The sequence below is a fragment of the Hemiscyllium ocellatum genome, chromosome 48, assembly GCF_020745735.1.
Source record: "Hemiscyllium ocellatum isolate sHemOce1 chromosome 48, sHemOce1.pat.X.cur, whole genome shotgun sequence".
NCBI classification, from domain to species: Eukaryota; Metazoa; Chordata; class Chondrichthyes; order Orectolobiformes; family Hemiscylliidae; genus Hemiscyllium; species Hemiscyllium ocellatum.
Window position 1 is genome coordinate 14,769,396 of NC_083448.1, and position 18,025 is coordinate 14,787,420.

General features: G+C 42.0%; 1 protein-coding gene across 1 annotated transcript; it reads right to left on the reverse strand.

Annotated features, from left to right (window-relative positions):
• Positions 1-1,351: 1,351 nt before the first annotated feature.
• On the reverse strand, positions 1,352-17,882 carry LOC132837045 (beta-centractin). The gene is made up of 11 exons (XM_060856715.1): positions 17,681-17,882; positions 14,276-14,340; positions 12,772-12,847; positions 11,299-11,424; positions 8,492-8,616; positions 8,067-8,283; positions 6,945-7,037; positions 4,609-4,783; positions 3,436-3,497; positions 3,309-3,349; positions 1,352-2,157 (listed from the first exon to the last, which is right to left on the reverse strand). Exons 1-11 carry the CDS (start codon positions 17,726-17,728, stop codon positions 2,055-2,057), a joined length of 1,131 nt encoding a protein of 376 aa, XP_060712698.1. The 5' UTR covers positions 17,729-17,882; the 3' UTR covers positions 1,352-2,054.
• Between the last annotated feature and the right edge of the window lie 143 nt (positions 17,883-18,025).

Consider the following 18,025-nt stretch of genomic DNA (forward strand, 5'->3'; position numbering starts at 1 on the left):
CTTATGGAGGTTTACTAAATCATGAAGGGTATAGATAAGGTGAATGGCAAATGTCTTTTCCCTTGGGTGGGGAATTCAAGATAGTGGCATATTTTTAAGTTTGGAGGAGAAAGATTTAAGAAGAGGCAAGTCTTCCAAAGAGTGGTTCGTATATGGAAGGAACTTCCAGAGAAAGTGATGGATTCAGGTACTGTTAAAATGTTTTACACATTTACACGTGAATAGGATATGTTTGGATGGAACAGGCCAAGCACAAGCAGGTGGGACTAGTTTAGTTTAGTTTAACTTCAGATTATGGTTGGCATGAACTGGTTGGACTGAAGGGTCTATTTACGTGCTGTATAACTATCTGCAACATTTGGAGTAATTTGCTTTTGTCTTTGTACTAGATATTTTAAACAATCTTGTCTGGAAAGTTTGATAACTCAGCCTTCCCAGCATCATGGAAGTCGTGGAGTCATAGTCACTGCAACACAAAGGAGAGCATTCAGCCGAAGGTTCCATATCTAACAGATATCCAGTCAGTCATATTTCCCTGCTCCAATGCAGTAACCCTCCCAATTTCTTGCCCTCACATGCTCAACGAATTTCTATTGGCATAGTTCTATCATCCCCATTTCCACCCTTCACTCATTACTTGAAGGCAGTGAGTTACTGGTCAGAAGGATTCAATGATGAAGCAAAAATATTTGTCACATTCCTCCCCCACTGCCCCCACCCCAGCAACTCTTCCTTACAGAGCTTTGTTTTGCCCACATTGTGCTGTTGTATTTTGAATCCCTTCTCCATCAATGGAACAGGCTTAAGGGGTTGAATGGCCTACTCTTGTTCTTTTGATCCGAAGTTCCCTGAAGCAACCAGCTGATCAAGGGCAAAAGTGAAGGAGAGATAGGACCACATTACAAATGTTGCAGTTTTAAGTCCAAGTCCATGAGTTGTCAGTACAATACTGCTTTACAAACACCTTCAGCACAGCAACCAGTTCAAATCAAAGCTCTCCTCAACTCCAGAACTCATCTCCAGCAAGCATTTTGCCGCAATTCGTCTTTTCACCAAACACAGATTTTGAAGCCAAGTACTGAATTTACAGTGATGAATTAACCTCAAACCATAATCAAAAGCAGCCTGGTTTGAGGGGAATAGGTGAGTTCAAATTTAAAATTTCCCAATTGGAAACAAAATGGTTTGCTCTTCCTTGTGAAGAATAGTTATTACACAATAAGGAATAATTTCCTGCAACAACTTGGATAAAAATTGGGGATGGTGAGAAGATGGAAAAAATTCAACATTATTATTTTTGCCAGAAAGTCAAACGGTTATTTACAGTGATAGGAAGAATGATTACCAATAATTGAATAATCCTTCAATAATTTTATTCAGTGCGACAGTAAATCAGTGACTATCGTCAAATAGCCACAGACAGCCATCTTCTTCCCTCCCCAACCACTGCAAGTAAAGTGCTCATTCCTGTGTTTAATGGGTGAACAATTCCCTGCTCATAGCAATTAACATTTGTAGTGCTGTTAAGTCAGCAGAGAAAGGAATCACAAACATTTAGCAGAGGTTTGACTATTGGCAAGAATGCCCAAGGACACAGAACTCTCGTTTCGGTAGTTTTCCGTTTCCTGCTTACACTCCTCGACCAGCTTCTTAAAGACCTTCCCAACAGTAAACTATGGATGCCCCCTGTGAGTGTGTTGCTGGAGAGGGTGCTGGGTGGGGGGGGTTTAAACACACATGAAATTCCATAACTTCCTTCATTGAACAAGTGCAGATAACATCCTTTGCAAATAGCAGGGTTGAAAACAGAGCCAGACATTGGCCTAAAATTCTCCCCCAACTACTGAAATTAAAATGTATGATTCAATATCCACAAATCCTGAAGAGGGTGGACAGAGCAAGTTTGTTTTGTTAAGTGGTGTCCAAACCCTTTCTTTGTATACATCAAAAATTCTCACATTACTTGTCCATTATTCATTCTGCATGGTTATGTTGTACAGACTGGAGTCGAAGCTTACACAGCAGCACGCCAACTTCACACAGTTCCAGTAATGTTAAAAGGTCTTCCGGTGGATTGCACGTGCTCCATCCTCCTCATACTCTTTCTTTGATACCCACATTCTCTTAAATGTGTCTAAGGACGCGAGAATAGATCCACTGCAGGAAGACAAGATTTAAACCTTGTTTTAAAAAAGTCAAACCTTGGACTCCAGCTGTCTTAAACATGAGCGGCACCGCAGTTCGTAACACTAGCTAAAGAGGTGCCCAGCCGTATTCAGTCAAATGCTACCTTGCTGCCAAGAGCAATCTCTCTCTCATCCTAACTCTGGAATTCATCACTTCAGGTCCATGTTTGGACCAAGGTTCCAATAAATTCTAGAAACAAAAAACTCCCAGTTAAGAGATGAACAGCAATCGAGTCATTTTTGATTTGGCACCACAGATCCGAGCTTCTGTTTCCAATTTCAGTATTATTTATGAATTAAACTCCAAATCTTCCATGGTGGGATTAAAACTCATGTCCAAATAGCCTCTGGATTCCTAATCCAGTAATCAAACTGCTAGGCTACTATTCCCATCATATTCTGGCATTGGCACCCATTCAGGAGTCTGCTTCTCCCCAAATAAGGCTTTGATGGTGCCTGGAAGAGAGATGTCCGCCATTTCTTCTCAAGAAAAAGAAACAACAAAAAAAAGGGAGACAAATGGCAAGTGACTGGAACTTTAAAGGAATTTATATTGTAAACATGTGGCAGGTTTTAATTAAAAGAGAACTGAAATTAATGTTTGAATTGAAAAATTGATTTTACTTAATCACAATGCATCAATTCATTTACTGCCCCGAATCTGATATACAATGTACCCAAATAAGACACATCGTCCCATCAGCTGCACTCACACCCCTTCAATGTTGATAGGATTCCACAAAGGAGTGTGTTCAGGTCATTTGAGAAAAGTTTTGACTGCATGAAATTCAGCGAACTCCTGCCGAGGTTACCGGATTGACAGTGTGTTGAATGCTCACACAAAAAACTTGACAGCCAGAATTCTGAGGTTCAGCTTGATGTACTCTTTAGGGACAAAGAAATCTACACAATCTATGCTAAAGCTGACCAATGACCATTTGATGGAGCTTCACAGTGAATTTAACCCAGGTTAAGTCTATCCTGGGAAGCTGCGATTGGATAGTCAAGAGGGAGCTTGACCAAATTTACATTCCAAGGGCACAAGATCTCTTCATCCATAAAACACACATTAAAATGACTATCTCCTCAAATGCCTAGATCCCAACTCATGGATGTACTTACCCTATCCATGTGGAGTACAGCCTCTCTTGTGGTGCAGAAATCTGCAAAGAAACAAAAATTTGTTAACAACAGATATGCAACTCCAGCACAGAGCTTTTCAACAAGAACGTAAAACATTTTTTCATACCTTTATTTTCACGTCTTTTGGTGCCAGTTTCTTAACCTCACTGAGTAACCGATCACCAAAACCTGAAAAGCAAGGAAACTTAGACTGAAGTTCTTCAAAGATTTTGACTTTGACTCCTCAGTGGTTCCTGGATGGCAGCTTGTATTTTATGAGAATGGGCAGCAAGCAGACTGTTGCTATTGCAATGATTGAACAATTCACTATTATAATCAACTTCCAGATTTTCATTTTGGGGGGGGGGATGCTGGATTGGGGGTGAGGAGACAGTGAAATAAGAAGGGCGAAAGTAGACATCACCTCCCACCTAGATAGCACCATGGTGAGAACATATCTACCCTGGAGACACATGCTCCAGTTCATGGCGTTCTTCTCCATTTTCAGAGGCATGGAGTCATTTGGATCACAATCAGCAAGTGCCATTTGCCAGTATTTTCTACACATGCAGAGCATGCGAGTGATCATCAGAACTATCAAGGAAGAATACTCAGGCCCATGTGATCAGAGTACTTGATTGGGTCAAGCCAAGCATCTAATTTGTCTAGGTGTAAATGACAAAGGTTCTAAATTGATATGGGATGGTATATGACTTGTATGTCATTAACACAGACTTGTATTCAAGTCTTTGTGACACGTTCTGTCGAAAATATTCCCTTCTGAATTCTCCTTGAAGCTCGGTTCCCTGGGACAAGAGCTCACAGCAGGAAACTGTCCACAGTTCTGTATGAACTCAGATGGTCAAGGTCAGAACTGAAGCATGCAGTTCAAGAAGAACCTTTAAACTGCATATTGTCCTTACTGCAACTGAACCAAGAATGCTTACTTCATGATTTTCCAATTAGGACCAATATGTTTTAACATTCTTGAGCTCTCTCATCAAACTACGACCTTCAAACATCTTAGATTTTTCACAGAATTGTGGTTCACAAGAGTCAATTTGATCCTTGCGTGTGTGCCATTCACATTTGAAGAGAAATGCAGTTTGTCCCATTCCATTGCTCGTTCCCCATATCCCCACGTTTCATGATTCATATATTTATCCAATTCCCCTTTACAAAGCTAGCCTTGAAATCAGCATCAGAAGGTACTAGTTCCATCACATCAAAGAAACATTTTGAAGCACAAACTGGTCTTGACAGGTCATTTGCTGTTGAACAGAAAACATCTTCCAGGCACCTTTGAACAGGGTAGAACCTCCAGAGAGGACAATATTGCAGAATAAAGTCCTGCGAAGGTCCATGTCTGACTTTTGAATAGCAAAGGCCAGCACTTCATGTATCCCTTCACTCTCGTCTCCAATCAGGTCTGGTTTGAAAAGCAACTCGGGAGCTCGGAATCGGGCAGGACCCACCTACAGGCAACCAGGAACAACAGGTCATCAGACAGACAATCATTAAAAGCTGCATTCACACAGATATACTTGCAACTGGATGATTTTAAGCTCAACTTATATTTTCTTGAGCAGCTAATTATTTATTGGAAAAACTTAAACAGCTCTCAATCTGAATTCAAACATCAACAGGGAAAAGCTTTTAATCAACTGAACCTTTGGTTACATCATTTCATGTGGTGCCAAGGCATTCAAAACACACCAAGTTCCTGGATCAACTCTGTCACATAGTTTTAATCAACGCAACAAGGTTAGTCAATGGCCGCAGTTAAATACTTGAGTATTGCTGACGACTGGAGGCCATGCTTGACAAATCTGTTAGAATTTGTTGAGGATGTAATGAGGTTAGACCAAGGCGACCGAATGGATGTCTTCTACCTGGACTTCAAGGCGGCCTTTGACAAGGTGCTGCACAGGAGGCTACTGAATAAGATAAGGGCCCACAGTGTCAGAGGCAAGGTGCGAGCATGGACATAAGCTTGGCTGTCTGGCAGAAAGCAGAGAGTGGGAATAAAATGCTCTTTCTCAGAACAACAAGTGGTGGCAAGTGTTGTCCTGCAAGGGTCAGTAGTGGGGTCACAACTTTTCACTTTATACATTAATGATCTGGATGAAGGAACCGAGGGCATTCTGGCTACATTGAATAGTCCTCAATGGTAGAAGGACAGGTAGTATTGAGCAGGCAGGGAGGCTGCAGAAAGACCTAAACAGGTCAGGAAAGTAGGCCAAGTACTGCCAGGTTGAGCACAATGTGGGAAAGTGTGAAGTCATGCACTTTGGTAGGAAGAATAGAGGCACAGACTATTTTCTAAATGGGGAGAAAATACATAAATCTGAAGTGCAATGAGATTTGGGAGTCCGAGTCCAGGTTTCTTGTCAGCTAAAATTGCAAGTTGAATTGGTAGTTAAGAGGGCAAACACAACGTTATCATTCATTTTGAGATGACATTCATATAAAAGCAGGCATGTACGTCTGAGGCACTTTAAGCATCTGATCAGGCCTCTTTTGGAGTGTTGTGCACAGTTTCGGGCCCCATATCTCAGGAAGGATGTACTGGTCCTGAAGCGTGTTCAGAGGAGATTCATGAAAATGACCCAGGAATGAAAAGCTTACCATATGAAGAACATTTGAGAACTCTAGGTCTACACTTATGAAATTCAGAAGGATGAAGGGTGATCTAATTGAAACATATAGAATATTGAATGCTCTGGACAGAACGGATGGAGGCAAGATGTTTCCATTGCTAGGAGAGACAAGGACCCGGGGGAACAGCCTTAGAATAAAGGGAATGGAAATAAGGAGAAACGTCTTCAGCCAGAGAGAGATGGATCTATAGAATTCACTATTCCAGAGATTTGGGAGGCCAGGTCATTGAGTGTATTTAAGACGGAGACAGGTAGGTTCTTGATTGTCAAGGGGATCAAAGATTACAGGGAGAAGGCAGGAAAATGGGAATGTGAAACATTCAGATATGAATGATTGACAGAGTGGATTCAATAGGCTCAAAGAGCTGACTTCTGCTCCTATGCCTTATGGTCTTTCTTAACTCTTGAGTACATGCAAGTCAGGGAGGGAAAAGGCTGGGAATGAACAATTAGGCTTCCCAGTCTCCAACATCCTGCTGATAGTCACCACGCCCTTTGTGGGCACAAAGAAGTCGCACATGGCACGGTGGTTCAGTGCTTAGCACTGCTGCCTCACAGTGCCAGGGACCCAGGTTTGATTCTACCATTGGGTGACTGCCTGTGTCGGATTTGGTCATTCTCCTCATGTCTGAGGGGTTTCCTCTGGGTGCCGCGGACTCTCCCTGTGCAAGCTAGGTGGATTAGCCACGGGAAATGCAGGTTACAGGGATAGGCTGGGGAGTGGGTGTGGGGCAGTGAAGGCTCTGAGTAGAATGCTCTTTAGAGGGGCTGGTGTGGACTCACTGTCCCAAATGTCCTGGTTCCACACTGGAGAGATTCTATGACGCTGGACGGTCTGATATGGCTTCATGGAATCGAATCCAAATATTAGACAACATAGAAAAATTAATCCTCTTCTGTTGTCTCCAGTAATGCTGCAAGGGATCATACCGGTTATCTTGTGTGATTAAATGGGGTACCTTTCTTCCAGTAATACCTCTAAAGTGCTCCCATCAGGCAGAGTGTACTGTGCTTTCTCAGTCTCCAGCGTCTCATCTTTCTGTGGGTTTATGGAAAGGTAACAGGCCCGCTGTAAAGCAAGAAACATGTCAACTTTAGAATAAAGCACAACACCTAAAATTCCTGCCAAAAATACAAATACATAACATTTGTGTGTAAGACGGCAGTTTGTTTACATAGCTATCTGACAATCAACTATATGTGAAATTCAACTTAAAGCTGCAAATGCCTTGCACAATCTGCGGTGGGGGATCTGTGTCAGGTTTGGAATGTTTGTTTTCTCTACAATAATGTGGTACTTCAGAACAAGGGTTTGTGGAAACAGTTGAAAACATACAAACTGATGAGGACGGAATGCTATAAAACAACTGTAAACATCATATAAATCCCAGGTGTGAGGCAAACAGTTGCAAGCTGTGCATCTGAAGGTGTCATCTCACACCATAATGTAAACGTGATTCAAAGCCATGAGCTTGGCTACACTCTGCATCTGAGCCAAATGCATCTGGTCATGGCTTTATAGCAGATGGATGCACCATTTAATGATTTACTTCGTCTTCTGAAATGGGGAGCCCAGAAAATCGCAGGTCAAAGAGAGCACAGCCAGAAAACTCAGAACAGAGCATAGCCTATCGCACATAGCCAACAAAATCAATGATGACATGGGCATCAACCTAGTGCAAGGTCAGGTGATAAAATTGGCCTCAGTACTCACACATGACTGCATTATTACAAGATGATCACTTCGGGGGGAAACCACTTTTGATCATAAACCCCTGACTTGAAGGTCTTGTGTGGGGTTCAACATTGGAGATAAAAATACTTACTTACACAAGGGCTTGGGGCACTAACCCCATCCTCTAATACTGGGACCACTGATTTTACTGCAAGGCACACATCACCCTGGATTTGCAAAACATCCCCATTCCTCCACGACTAAGTCACAAATCTTGGAACATACGGGCAACCAGTACTCAGACGCACAGTAAATTGTCACAGCTCACCAACACGTTCCTGGGTACACTTAGTATTTCTTGTCCAAAATTCTCATTGCCCACATCATACTGTATGAACAAACTTTATAAAAAGATGCACTCACCTCTTTAATTGTCTTGACAACCTCAAACTCTGCAGTTGTATGAAAGTCATATCCTTCTTTCCTGAGGAGCAGGCGCAGGTAGCGGGACACATCCCTGCCAGCAACATCCACTCTCATGATGGAATGTGGCATGGCAAAGCCCTCATAGATTGGGACAGCATGGGTAACACCATCCCCAGCATCAAGCACAACGCCTGTGGTCCGACCTGTGGCATACCTGCAATTCAGACAGGAAGCAATTTATCAACAGTGCAGGATCCTGTTCTTAATAAAAATACTGTCATGGGAAAAAAAAATATTTTCAACACAATTCCCTCCCTTGCTTTTTCTGTCGTTACACAATTCAAAGCCATAAACTATATCAAGTCAAAAAAAAACGAAAATAATTCATCAAAGACATTAGTTGTTCATTTGTAGAAACTTACAGACTCAGAACAGCTTGCATCGAGATGAAAAGTGCAGGAACATTGAAGGATTCAAAAAACACCTCAGCTGCCCTCTCTCTGTTTTTGCTTGGATTTAAAGGTGCTTCCGTGAGGAGCACTGGATGCTGAAATGAAAACAAAGCAGCATCATCTTGGATTATTCCTAGCATCAGAGTAGGCAACTATGAAATTATCTGTTTTGGACTAAAAAAAAAGCCTGATTAGAGCACTTTGGTTGGATAACAAGTTTTGAGAAGATTTATAGCTCAGGTTGATGGTAAGTATGCAAGTTAGTTCACTGAGCTTGAAAGTTTGTTTTCAGATGTTTCGTCAACATACTAGGTAACAGCATCAGTGCAAATCTCCGGTGATGCGCTGTTGCTATGTCCCGCCTCTCTATTTATAGGTCTTGGTTTTGAAAAGTGTGCGATGCTTTTTGTAGTTCTTTTTTCAAGGCAAGGTAGATAGGATCTAAATCTACGTATTTATTGATGGAGTTCTGGTTCGAGTGCCATGCCTCTAAGAATTCTCGTACGCATCTTTGTTTTGCCTGTATTAGGATGTGTGTTGTTCCAGTCAAAGTGGTGTCCTTCTTTGTCTGTATGTATAGAAATGAGTGATAGTGGGTCATGTGTTTTGGTAGCCAGTTGGTATTAGTGTATCCTGATTGTGAGTTTCCTGCTTGTTTGTCTAATGTAGTGTTTTCTACAGTTCTTGTATAGTATCTTGGAGATGACATTGGTTTTGCTGGTAGTACCTAATGGATCCTTTAGGTTCATTAGTTGCTGTTTAAGTGTGTTGGTAGGTTTGTGGGCTATCATGATGACAAGGGGTCTGAGTAGTTTGGAAGTCATTTCTGATCTGTCTTTAATGTAACATAATGTAGCTCCAGTTTTTGGTTGCCTTGTATCTGCTTGTTTGGGTTTACTTCTGAGAATTCTGTGGATTGTGTTTACTGGGGATCCATTTTCCTTGAAAATGTTGTATAGATATTTTTCTTCTGCTTTTTGTAGTACTTGGGTGCTGCAGCGTAATGTAGCTCATTGAAACAATGTCTAGATGCAGCTCAATTTGTGGGTGCTGGGATGATTACTTCTTACATATTTGGACTTTTTTTTGTTTTTCTGTAGACAGTGGTCTGAAGCGCTCTGTTAACTGTATGTTCAACTGTCATGTCTAGGAATGTGAGTCTGCTGTCATTCTCCTCCTCTTTTGTGAATTTTATGCCAGTCAGGAGATTGCTGATGGTGTTGTGTGTTTCCTCTAATTTGTTACATTTTGTGTTGACAAAGGTATTATCCACATAGCAGACCCAAAGTCTGGATTGGATAGATGGGAGGACAGCTTGTTCAAGTCTTTGCATTACTGCTTCCACAATGACCCCTGATATTGGCGATCCCATAAGTGTTCCATTGACTTGTTTGTATGTTTTGTTATTGAATGTGAAGTGGGTAGTGAGGCACAGGTCTACTCATTTTGAGAATCCATTAGATACTACCAGCAAAACTAATGCCATCTGCAAAATCCTATGCAAGAACTGCTTAAAAAAACACGAAATTGGACAAACTACCAGGAAACTTGCCACCAGGATATATGAAAACCAACTGGCCACCAAAAGACACGACCCACTATCACTAATTTCTATACATACAGACAAAGAAGGACACCATGTTGACTGGGACAACATTTGTCCGAAGACAGGCAAAACAAAGACACGCGCGAAAATTCTTAGTGGCATGGCATTCCAAACAGAACGCCATCAACAAACACATCAATTTAGATCCTATCTTTCTCATCATGAAAAGAGAGAGAGAACCAGAAATGACATCACCCACCTTAATATACCAAGACCTATAAATAGAGACAGACTCTCACTGATGATGTTACCAAGTATGGTGATGAAACATCTGAAACAAACTTTCAAACTCAACAAACTACAGGAGTTAAGTTATGAGAACAGATTACACAAACTAGGCCTGTTTTGTCCAAACTTCACAAGAGTAAATCTTCAAGATAGCAAAGAAAAAGATTGGAGACATCATCCGAAACTGTTTCCACTGGTTAGAGATTCTAGAACTAGGGAATATTGTCTGAGAATCAGGAGCAGACTATTCAGAACAGATGTTACGAAACACTTGCGGGGGTGGGGGGGGGGGGGGAAGATGCTAGTAATGCTCTAGCACCAATGGCAGTTGTTCAATTGTTAATTTTAAATCTGAGACAAATATTTGTTAAGCAGATATATTGTGAGATATGAGCTAACAGCAGGTATATGGAGTTAGTTCAATCAATCCTGAGGCCTATTCCCATGCAACTGACCATACTGAAACCTCTAAGTCAAAGGAGCAATCAAAGTGGGGGACCATGACAGACCTGACTTAAGGGGGAGTGTTGTGGCAGGACACGACTGAGTGGAGAGCTCAAGATGAAACTTTTCAGGTTTTGAAGTAACAGGGGAACAGATGGAGAACCTTGGCAAGATGAAATCAGTGTGACAACATCCAGCTCAAATTTTAGTCACTGATATTAGAGGAGAGGGAGAGGTTATGTCAGTAATCCAGCAATGGGTATTGCCAGACAATAAAAGAGAAAGCTTCATAGAAAGGAGTTGAACACAAGGGAAAATAGGAATGCAAAGATTAGAATAATGCATTTAATGCGCCAAGTGTGAAGATCACTCACAGACCTGAAAAATGAAAATGATGTGTCAATGACAGAAATGAAGTTCTGATGATTTGAAATATGTGAGGAGAAATTAAAATACATGATTCATTGCAACACACACAAAATAATCAGAATATTCTCACCTCCTCAGAGAAGGTCTGCAATTGGTCCTTGCCATAAACATATTGCCAAATTCTTTCCATATCATTCCAATCTTGCACAATGCCATGTTCCATGGGATAACGGATTGAGAGCAAACCTCTATGCTCCTGTTGTGAAAGGGGGTAGAATGAAAAGGAAGAGATGACAAAATTAATATACACAAATAAACAATACTGAAATGTGTGCCCTACTGCTGCAGCACACCAGTGATTTTCAATGAGCTGAATCTTACGGGTTGCTAGCTATCTTGGGTAAACTTTCTCAAGCATTATTCACGTTTAATTGTTTTTTCACACAAGCTGTCGATTGCAGAGCTTGAGATGGTGCATGACACAACATCCCTTTTTGAAGCAGACACTGGACAAATTCACAATGAGCCAGCAATTAAAAAGACATGCTCTTCGTAGCTTCGGGTCAATTACAAAACTTAGCAGCAAAACACAGATCATTCAGGTGCAGTTGGAACCAAAGCGCTGCAAGAAGCAGCACTACTATAACTTAACAGTATAGTTGCACACAATGATGGTACAGTAGGAACCAATATACATTTACACAAAAACATTTGTCTATGCAAATACGTGAACAGTGAGCCATCGATCTTCGCCATTTTGCCAAGAAACTGACTTAGTGAGGACTCCAAGTAAAAGGAGATTTAAACAGATTTAGCTTGCACCCTTCCATTTCCCATTACTACTGACATCAGCAAGAATTTAATTTAAAAGCTTCATAAACAAAGCAGTGCAATTACCAGCACTGTAAAGACACAAATGGCCAAAGAGATCTCCTTTGCAAACTGATGCAATGTAAGGAGTTGACAAGCTGACATGAAGTAAACTATTGCTGAAACTTTTGGCAGTCCAGAACAAGTAACTCCATCTTCAACACTGCAGCTAGGCCCCTTGCATGTAATGTGGGCAAACACTAACTCATACAAGTACGGGCGAAAGAAGTCGCAAAACTTTTTATCAAAATGGTAGGCAGAGTCGAGGTGGGGTCAGTTAAAAATTTCAATATTTCAGTTTGGTAAGATGTTAGTTAGGCACATGTACTCTGGGCAATAAACTGAAGTGGGTAGATTCATTACAGACACATACCAACTTTGAGCTAATGTTGACGTGGGCTCTTGGGACTGTGTGGCTTATTCCTGTTCTTGAACCTGAAGCAGAACTATTGCTTCATGTGGCTTTGATATTAAACAAACAGGTCACAAAGACAATATAAAGGACATAGAGGTTAAGAAAATCAACTAACTTTATTATACTTTAGTACAAGATTAAAACTACATAAGTTTAATTCCAGCAAGCACCACTGGTACTGATCAGGAATGCTTTCGCTTGCCAAAAATAAAACTCAGTTGATAAAATCTGAAGCCTCATGACCTGTAGCCTCACAGATGCTTGTTCTCCAAGGTGGACCCTTTTAATGAGCAAGTGAACATGCGAAAGAAACAATACCTCAGCCTTAGGTCCAATGAACAAATCACCTTCCAATGCTCCAGCCATCACTCGAACGTGTTTTGGACGTCCCACACTAGGTTGAATCAGAACAATTTTTTTAAGCTCACTGATGACAAAAAGAATTGAGGACTTAGTTTGCATATTTATTTCAATTTCAAATCATTTCATGATCAATATAACATGTCCAAAACATATGTTAAAACGCCCTGCATGGGCATTTTTCACAACAGACTCCACATAAGACACATATCACTGTACTCCAGAGATATGTGCCCAAAACACACATTGTCCAGAAGGTCAGCAGCCTGTGTTGGGAGTCCAGCCAAATTACTTTCTCAGTGGAAAAGGGCAATTACTGCACAAGCTAATATTATATTGGAGAAGAATGAAAACACACACTCAGGAACTGAGCCTGTGCCTGTTGGCTTCAATTGCTTGGTACTCAACTATTAACAGATGACAAGCTCACTAGCATCTGAGAGATCTTTAAATATTTGAAAATAATTTATTTTTTAAGTTTGCATGCTTCAATTAGTGACAAACAATTTCTGAAGCCAAAGTAATGAATTTAAAAAAAACTTGATCAAAAAGTTTCTTTCAGAACTAATGGCTTTTGGTGTATGACAGAGCATTTTCTGACTGAGCAAAACAAACAATTGTGCATCAAGGTTTCTGATGAAAATTTCTCATTTTATCTTAGGCTTATAGGAAAGACCCATAGCATGTATATAAATGGCTGTTTTTACTTTCAATTTGGGGCACTTCCACCTAAGTTCTTGGATGATGCTTTACATGTAAAGCAGTATTTCTGACCAAGGAGAACAATAGATTGCTTTAGAGAAAAGGTTTAAGGAATAGTGATAGAGCAGAATTAATTGATTAAAATCCTTAAGAGGTTGCTTGAAGAAGAGAAAGTTTAAACTGCATGAAAACTCCAAGTGGAGGTGATCAGATTTCCTACAATTTGAGTTGAAATTAGAATTAAATGAAACCAATCAAGGTGAAAAAGTGACACTTCTCTTGTGTGAGTTCCATGCAATTGTTCTTTTTGGATGTTTTGGAGATTACTGGGATTATGTTTCACAGCGTGCTTCAAAATCTTTACATTGGGGTTCCACGAAACGGGGTTGGAATAGTTTTACCTTCATTTACAAGCATAATAAAAACTTGTCTTTCATTGTTAAACCAAACCTGCAACTTTGCATACTCATGTTTTAGACTGAGAATACCTCATTAAAAACCAAAACATGAAATAATATGTGAAATGGAAATATAAAAAGCTGCTGTAATTGTCGTTTTTTAAAAAATCTGGACAAAGGAGCATGTTTGCAGTTTTCCAGTATATCCACATAATGTTACATCATATGCAGGAATATTTGGAGCATATAGTCCTTGCATTTCTCATGTAACAAACACCGGCATTTGTCTTCAAGACGACAAATAGACAAGGGTGCACAGGTAGAGTAGGAAATCTTCATGCTCAGTTTATGAACATACTTACTAATTTGGAAAACAGTATTTAGGGATCTGATCACCAGCAAATCCAGCTTTGACAACTCCTGAACCCTGTGTGCATAAAAATAGAGAAGACAGGAAAAGTTACTCATTGCACAATTCAACGGAAAATTTATCAATTGGTAAAGTGGCAAACAAATTACCAGCAGGCTATCGCACTACACATTATCATATCTAACTACAGAGTGGTTCTTGCACAGAATTCACATGGGGTACTTTCCATCCTGGAGGAACAGACAGCGATCAGGAATTCTAGCCATTTTTGCCTCTCTGCTGAGCTCGGCTTTTCCCAGGCCAGAGGATTAGGGACAAAACATGGAACTGTGCCCTCAAGAGCCAGCAAAATCTGAAAATACTGTTGGTGCCCACCCAGACCAAAACAAGCTAAACTTTGGAGAAACTTTATGGATGAGTTTTAAAAAAAACCACAATCCACCTTTGGCTTCAATACTGCTTTCAGATCTGGAGAAACAAACACCTTTTGAGTAATGTATCTTCTTGACATTACTTCTCTCTATCACAGACAAATACACAGTTTACCTAACAAACTTATTGTTGTTTATTAAGCTGCAGGTCTGATCGACAGTAAACATGGTGGTACTTGGTCCATTGTCTGTTTGATAATTCCAACACGACAAATAAATTGAAACATTAGGCCAGAAATACAGGTTCAAAATGGCATTCAACATTAACACACTTCACCTTTTTCCAAGTGTGCGGTTTCAACACTGGAGCTACAATTAATTCATTTCCAATTCATGATTGCGCTGAAAACAGTAGGTCATTTCACAGTACCTGTTTAAACATATTTAACTATCAAATGAATTTTATTGCTATTTTTCTTTAAACTAGCATCCTGTGATGGCTTATTCATTCTAATCTGCATTTCATAATGTGGCTATGGGAAATACACCAGGAGGCACTTTCATGTTTTGTCTTCAGTTGCTCTTCAGTTCCCAATAATTTAAGAGAATGTTGGAGCAGATTACTGCAGACGCTGGAGTCTGTCCTGAAAACAAAAAGCCAGTAAAGCACAATGGGGAAGACAGCCATCTAGGCTTGAAACATTAGCTTGCTGTCTGGATGTAGGTTTGCTCGCTGAGTTGGAAGGTTCGTTTTCAGACATTTCGTCATCATAGCTTGCCCTCTCTCCACAGATGCTGCGTGACCAGCTGTGATTTCCAGCATCTCTTTTCAACTTAATACTTAGCAACCTCTCAAAATTGGAACTAATGTTTCCTTGAAATCAGCAGGTCGTCAAAATGGCTTTATAATTTTTTCTCAGGCTGTGAGCGATGCTGGCCGCAAAATGCCCTCAAGATGATATCTGGTGAATTAGCTTTTTGGACCGCTAGACTCTCTGTCGAGTCAATGAAACATCTGCAAACGATGCTCGCAGAGAGGTCCAGAGTTCTGACCTCCTCACCATTCATGTCAACAATAGCGTCTGCACATATGAACCATTGCTCCAGTCTGTTCGATACCTTGTCTTGCATTAGTCACAGGCCTGTTATAGCTTGCCTGCCTCCCACCTGTGCAAATGACTTAACACCTGCTCGGCAGGAGCCAAGCCCTGGGGGCCACATTTGTTTCCCATCCACTACAGGTGCTGCCTGGCCCGAGTGTCTTGATCACGATCACACATGTGAACATCATGCCCATACATTCTGAAAAACTGCAAGCCAACTGAAGTGATCAATGACAACAGGGAATCTGGGTGAGGTGCCTTTTAAAAGAGAAAAAACAAGAGGGAGAGATAATACATGATAACAAGAACTGGGAGCAGGAGTAGGCCACCTGGCCCTTCAACACCTGCTCTGCCAGTCAATTAGATCATGACTGATCTTTTCGCAGTCTCAGCTCCACTTACCCACCCTCTCACCATGACCCTTAATTCCTTTATTACTCAAAAAATTACCTTAACTTTAAAAACATTAACTAAGGAAGACTCAACCACTTCACTGGGCAGCGAATTCCATGGATTCACAAGCCTTTGAGTGAAGAAGTTCCTTCTCAATTTGGTCCTAAATTGGCTATCCTCGTCTCACTTATCCTAGTTCCACCCACCAGTGAAAACGTCCTTTCTCCCTCTGTCTTATTTATTCCCTTCATAATTCTATGTTTCCATATGATTTGCCTTTGTTCTTCTAAATTCCAATAAATATCACCCTAGTCCACTTAGTCTCTCTTCCTAGGCCAAGCCCCTCAAATTCCAGAGTCAAGAGTGTGGTACTGGAAAAGCACAGCAGGTGAGGCAGCATCAGAGGAGCAGGAGAATCAAACATTGATTCTCCCGCTACTCGCATGATGCCTGACCTGCTGTGCTTTTCCAGTACCACACTCTCAACTCTGATGTCCAGCATCTGCAGTCCTCGCTCACCCCCTCAATGCTGGAGTCAACCTCGGGAACCTCCGCTTCACCCCCTCCAGTGCCAGCACGTCCTTGCTTAGGTACAGGACGTCGGTTGGGCCGCTTTTGGAATACCTTGTGCAATTCTGCTCTCCCTCCTGTTGGAAGGATGTTGTGAAACGTGAAAGGTTTCAGAAGAGATTGACAAGGATGTTGCCAAGGTTGGAGGAGCGGAGCTACAAGGAGAGACTAGACAGGCTGGCGCTGTTTTCCCTGGAGCGTCGGAGGATGAGGGACGACCTTATTGAGGTTTAAAAAAATTATGAGGGGCTTGGATAGGATAAATAGACAAGGACGAGATTGGATTGGGATAACTGGTCGGCATGGATGAGTTGGACTGAAGGGTCTGTTTCCCCTCTCCATGGGGTGGGGGAGTCCACAATTAGAGGGCACAGGTTTAGGGCGAGAGGGGAAATATATAAAAAGAGATCTAAGGGGGCAACTTTTTCATGAAGAGGGTGGTACGTGTATGGAATGAGCTGCCAGAGGATGCGGTGGAGGCCGGCACAAAGACAACATTTAAGAGGCATTTGGATGGGTATATGAATAGGAAGGGATTGGGGGGGGGGGAGAGGAATATGGGCCAAGTGCTGGCAAATGGGAGTGAGACAGGGCACCGTGTGTGGTCGGCACAGAGCAGATGGACCGAAGGGCCTGATTCCGCGCTGCGGGACTCTTGAGTAAGGAGACTAAAGCTGCTCCTTTTTGAGGGAGGTCGGTGTGGGAGGGGGTCCCGGGTATTTGGGGGGAAGGAGGGGGGGAATGGGAGGGTGGCAGGAGATGATGGGGTTCCATTTGAAACAAAGAGCTGAACAGGGCGTTACTCGGGGGGTTTTTTAAAATCATTATTAATCCCGTCGGCGAAATGTTAAATACCAGGAGGCGCGGGTCGGGACCATCCCTTTAAAAAGGGCGACGGTTGATGCTCGCGCGACCTTTTCAAAAACAAGGAGCCGGGGCCCGCCCGACCCGGCCACTCACATTGTCAATAACCACGGGCTGGTTCGTGATGATATCGTAGGACTCCATTGTCAGACGGGTTTTTTTTTAATTCGGTTCTCCTCTCACTCACGAACAAGCCTCCTTTTTGTAATATTTTCTTAAAGCTCCCGTTTTTCTTTTCTTTTTTTTCCCCCCTCCCACGGCGCCTCCACCACCAACCACCCGACGACTGATCTCGGCGCCTGCGCACAACCCGCCGGCACGCCGCCTCCGCCTTTGCCGCACCGCGCGCCCGCGGGTGGCGATTGGCCGCCGCGCGTGGCGTGGGCGGGGAGTGGAAAAGGGGTGGGGCTGGCCAGCTCGGCGGGGGGAAGGAGGAGGGGC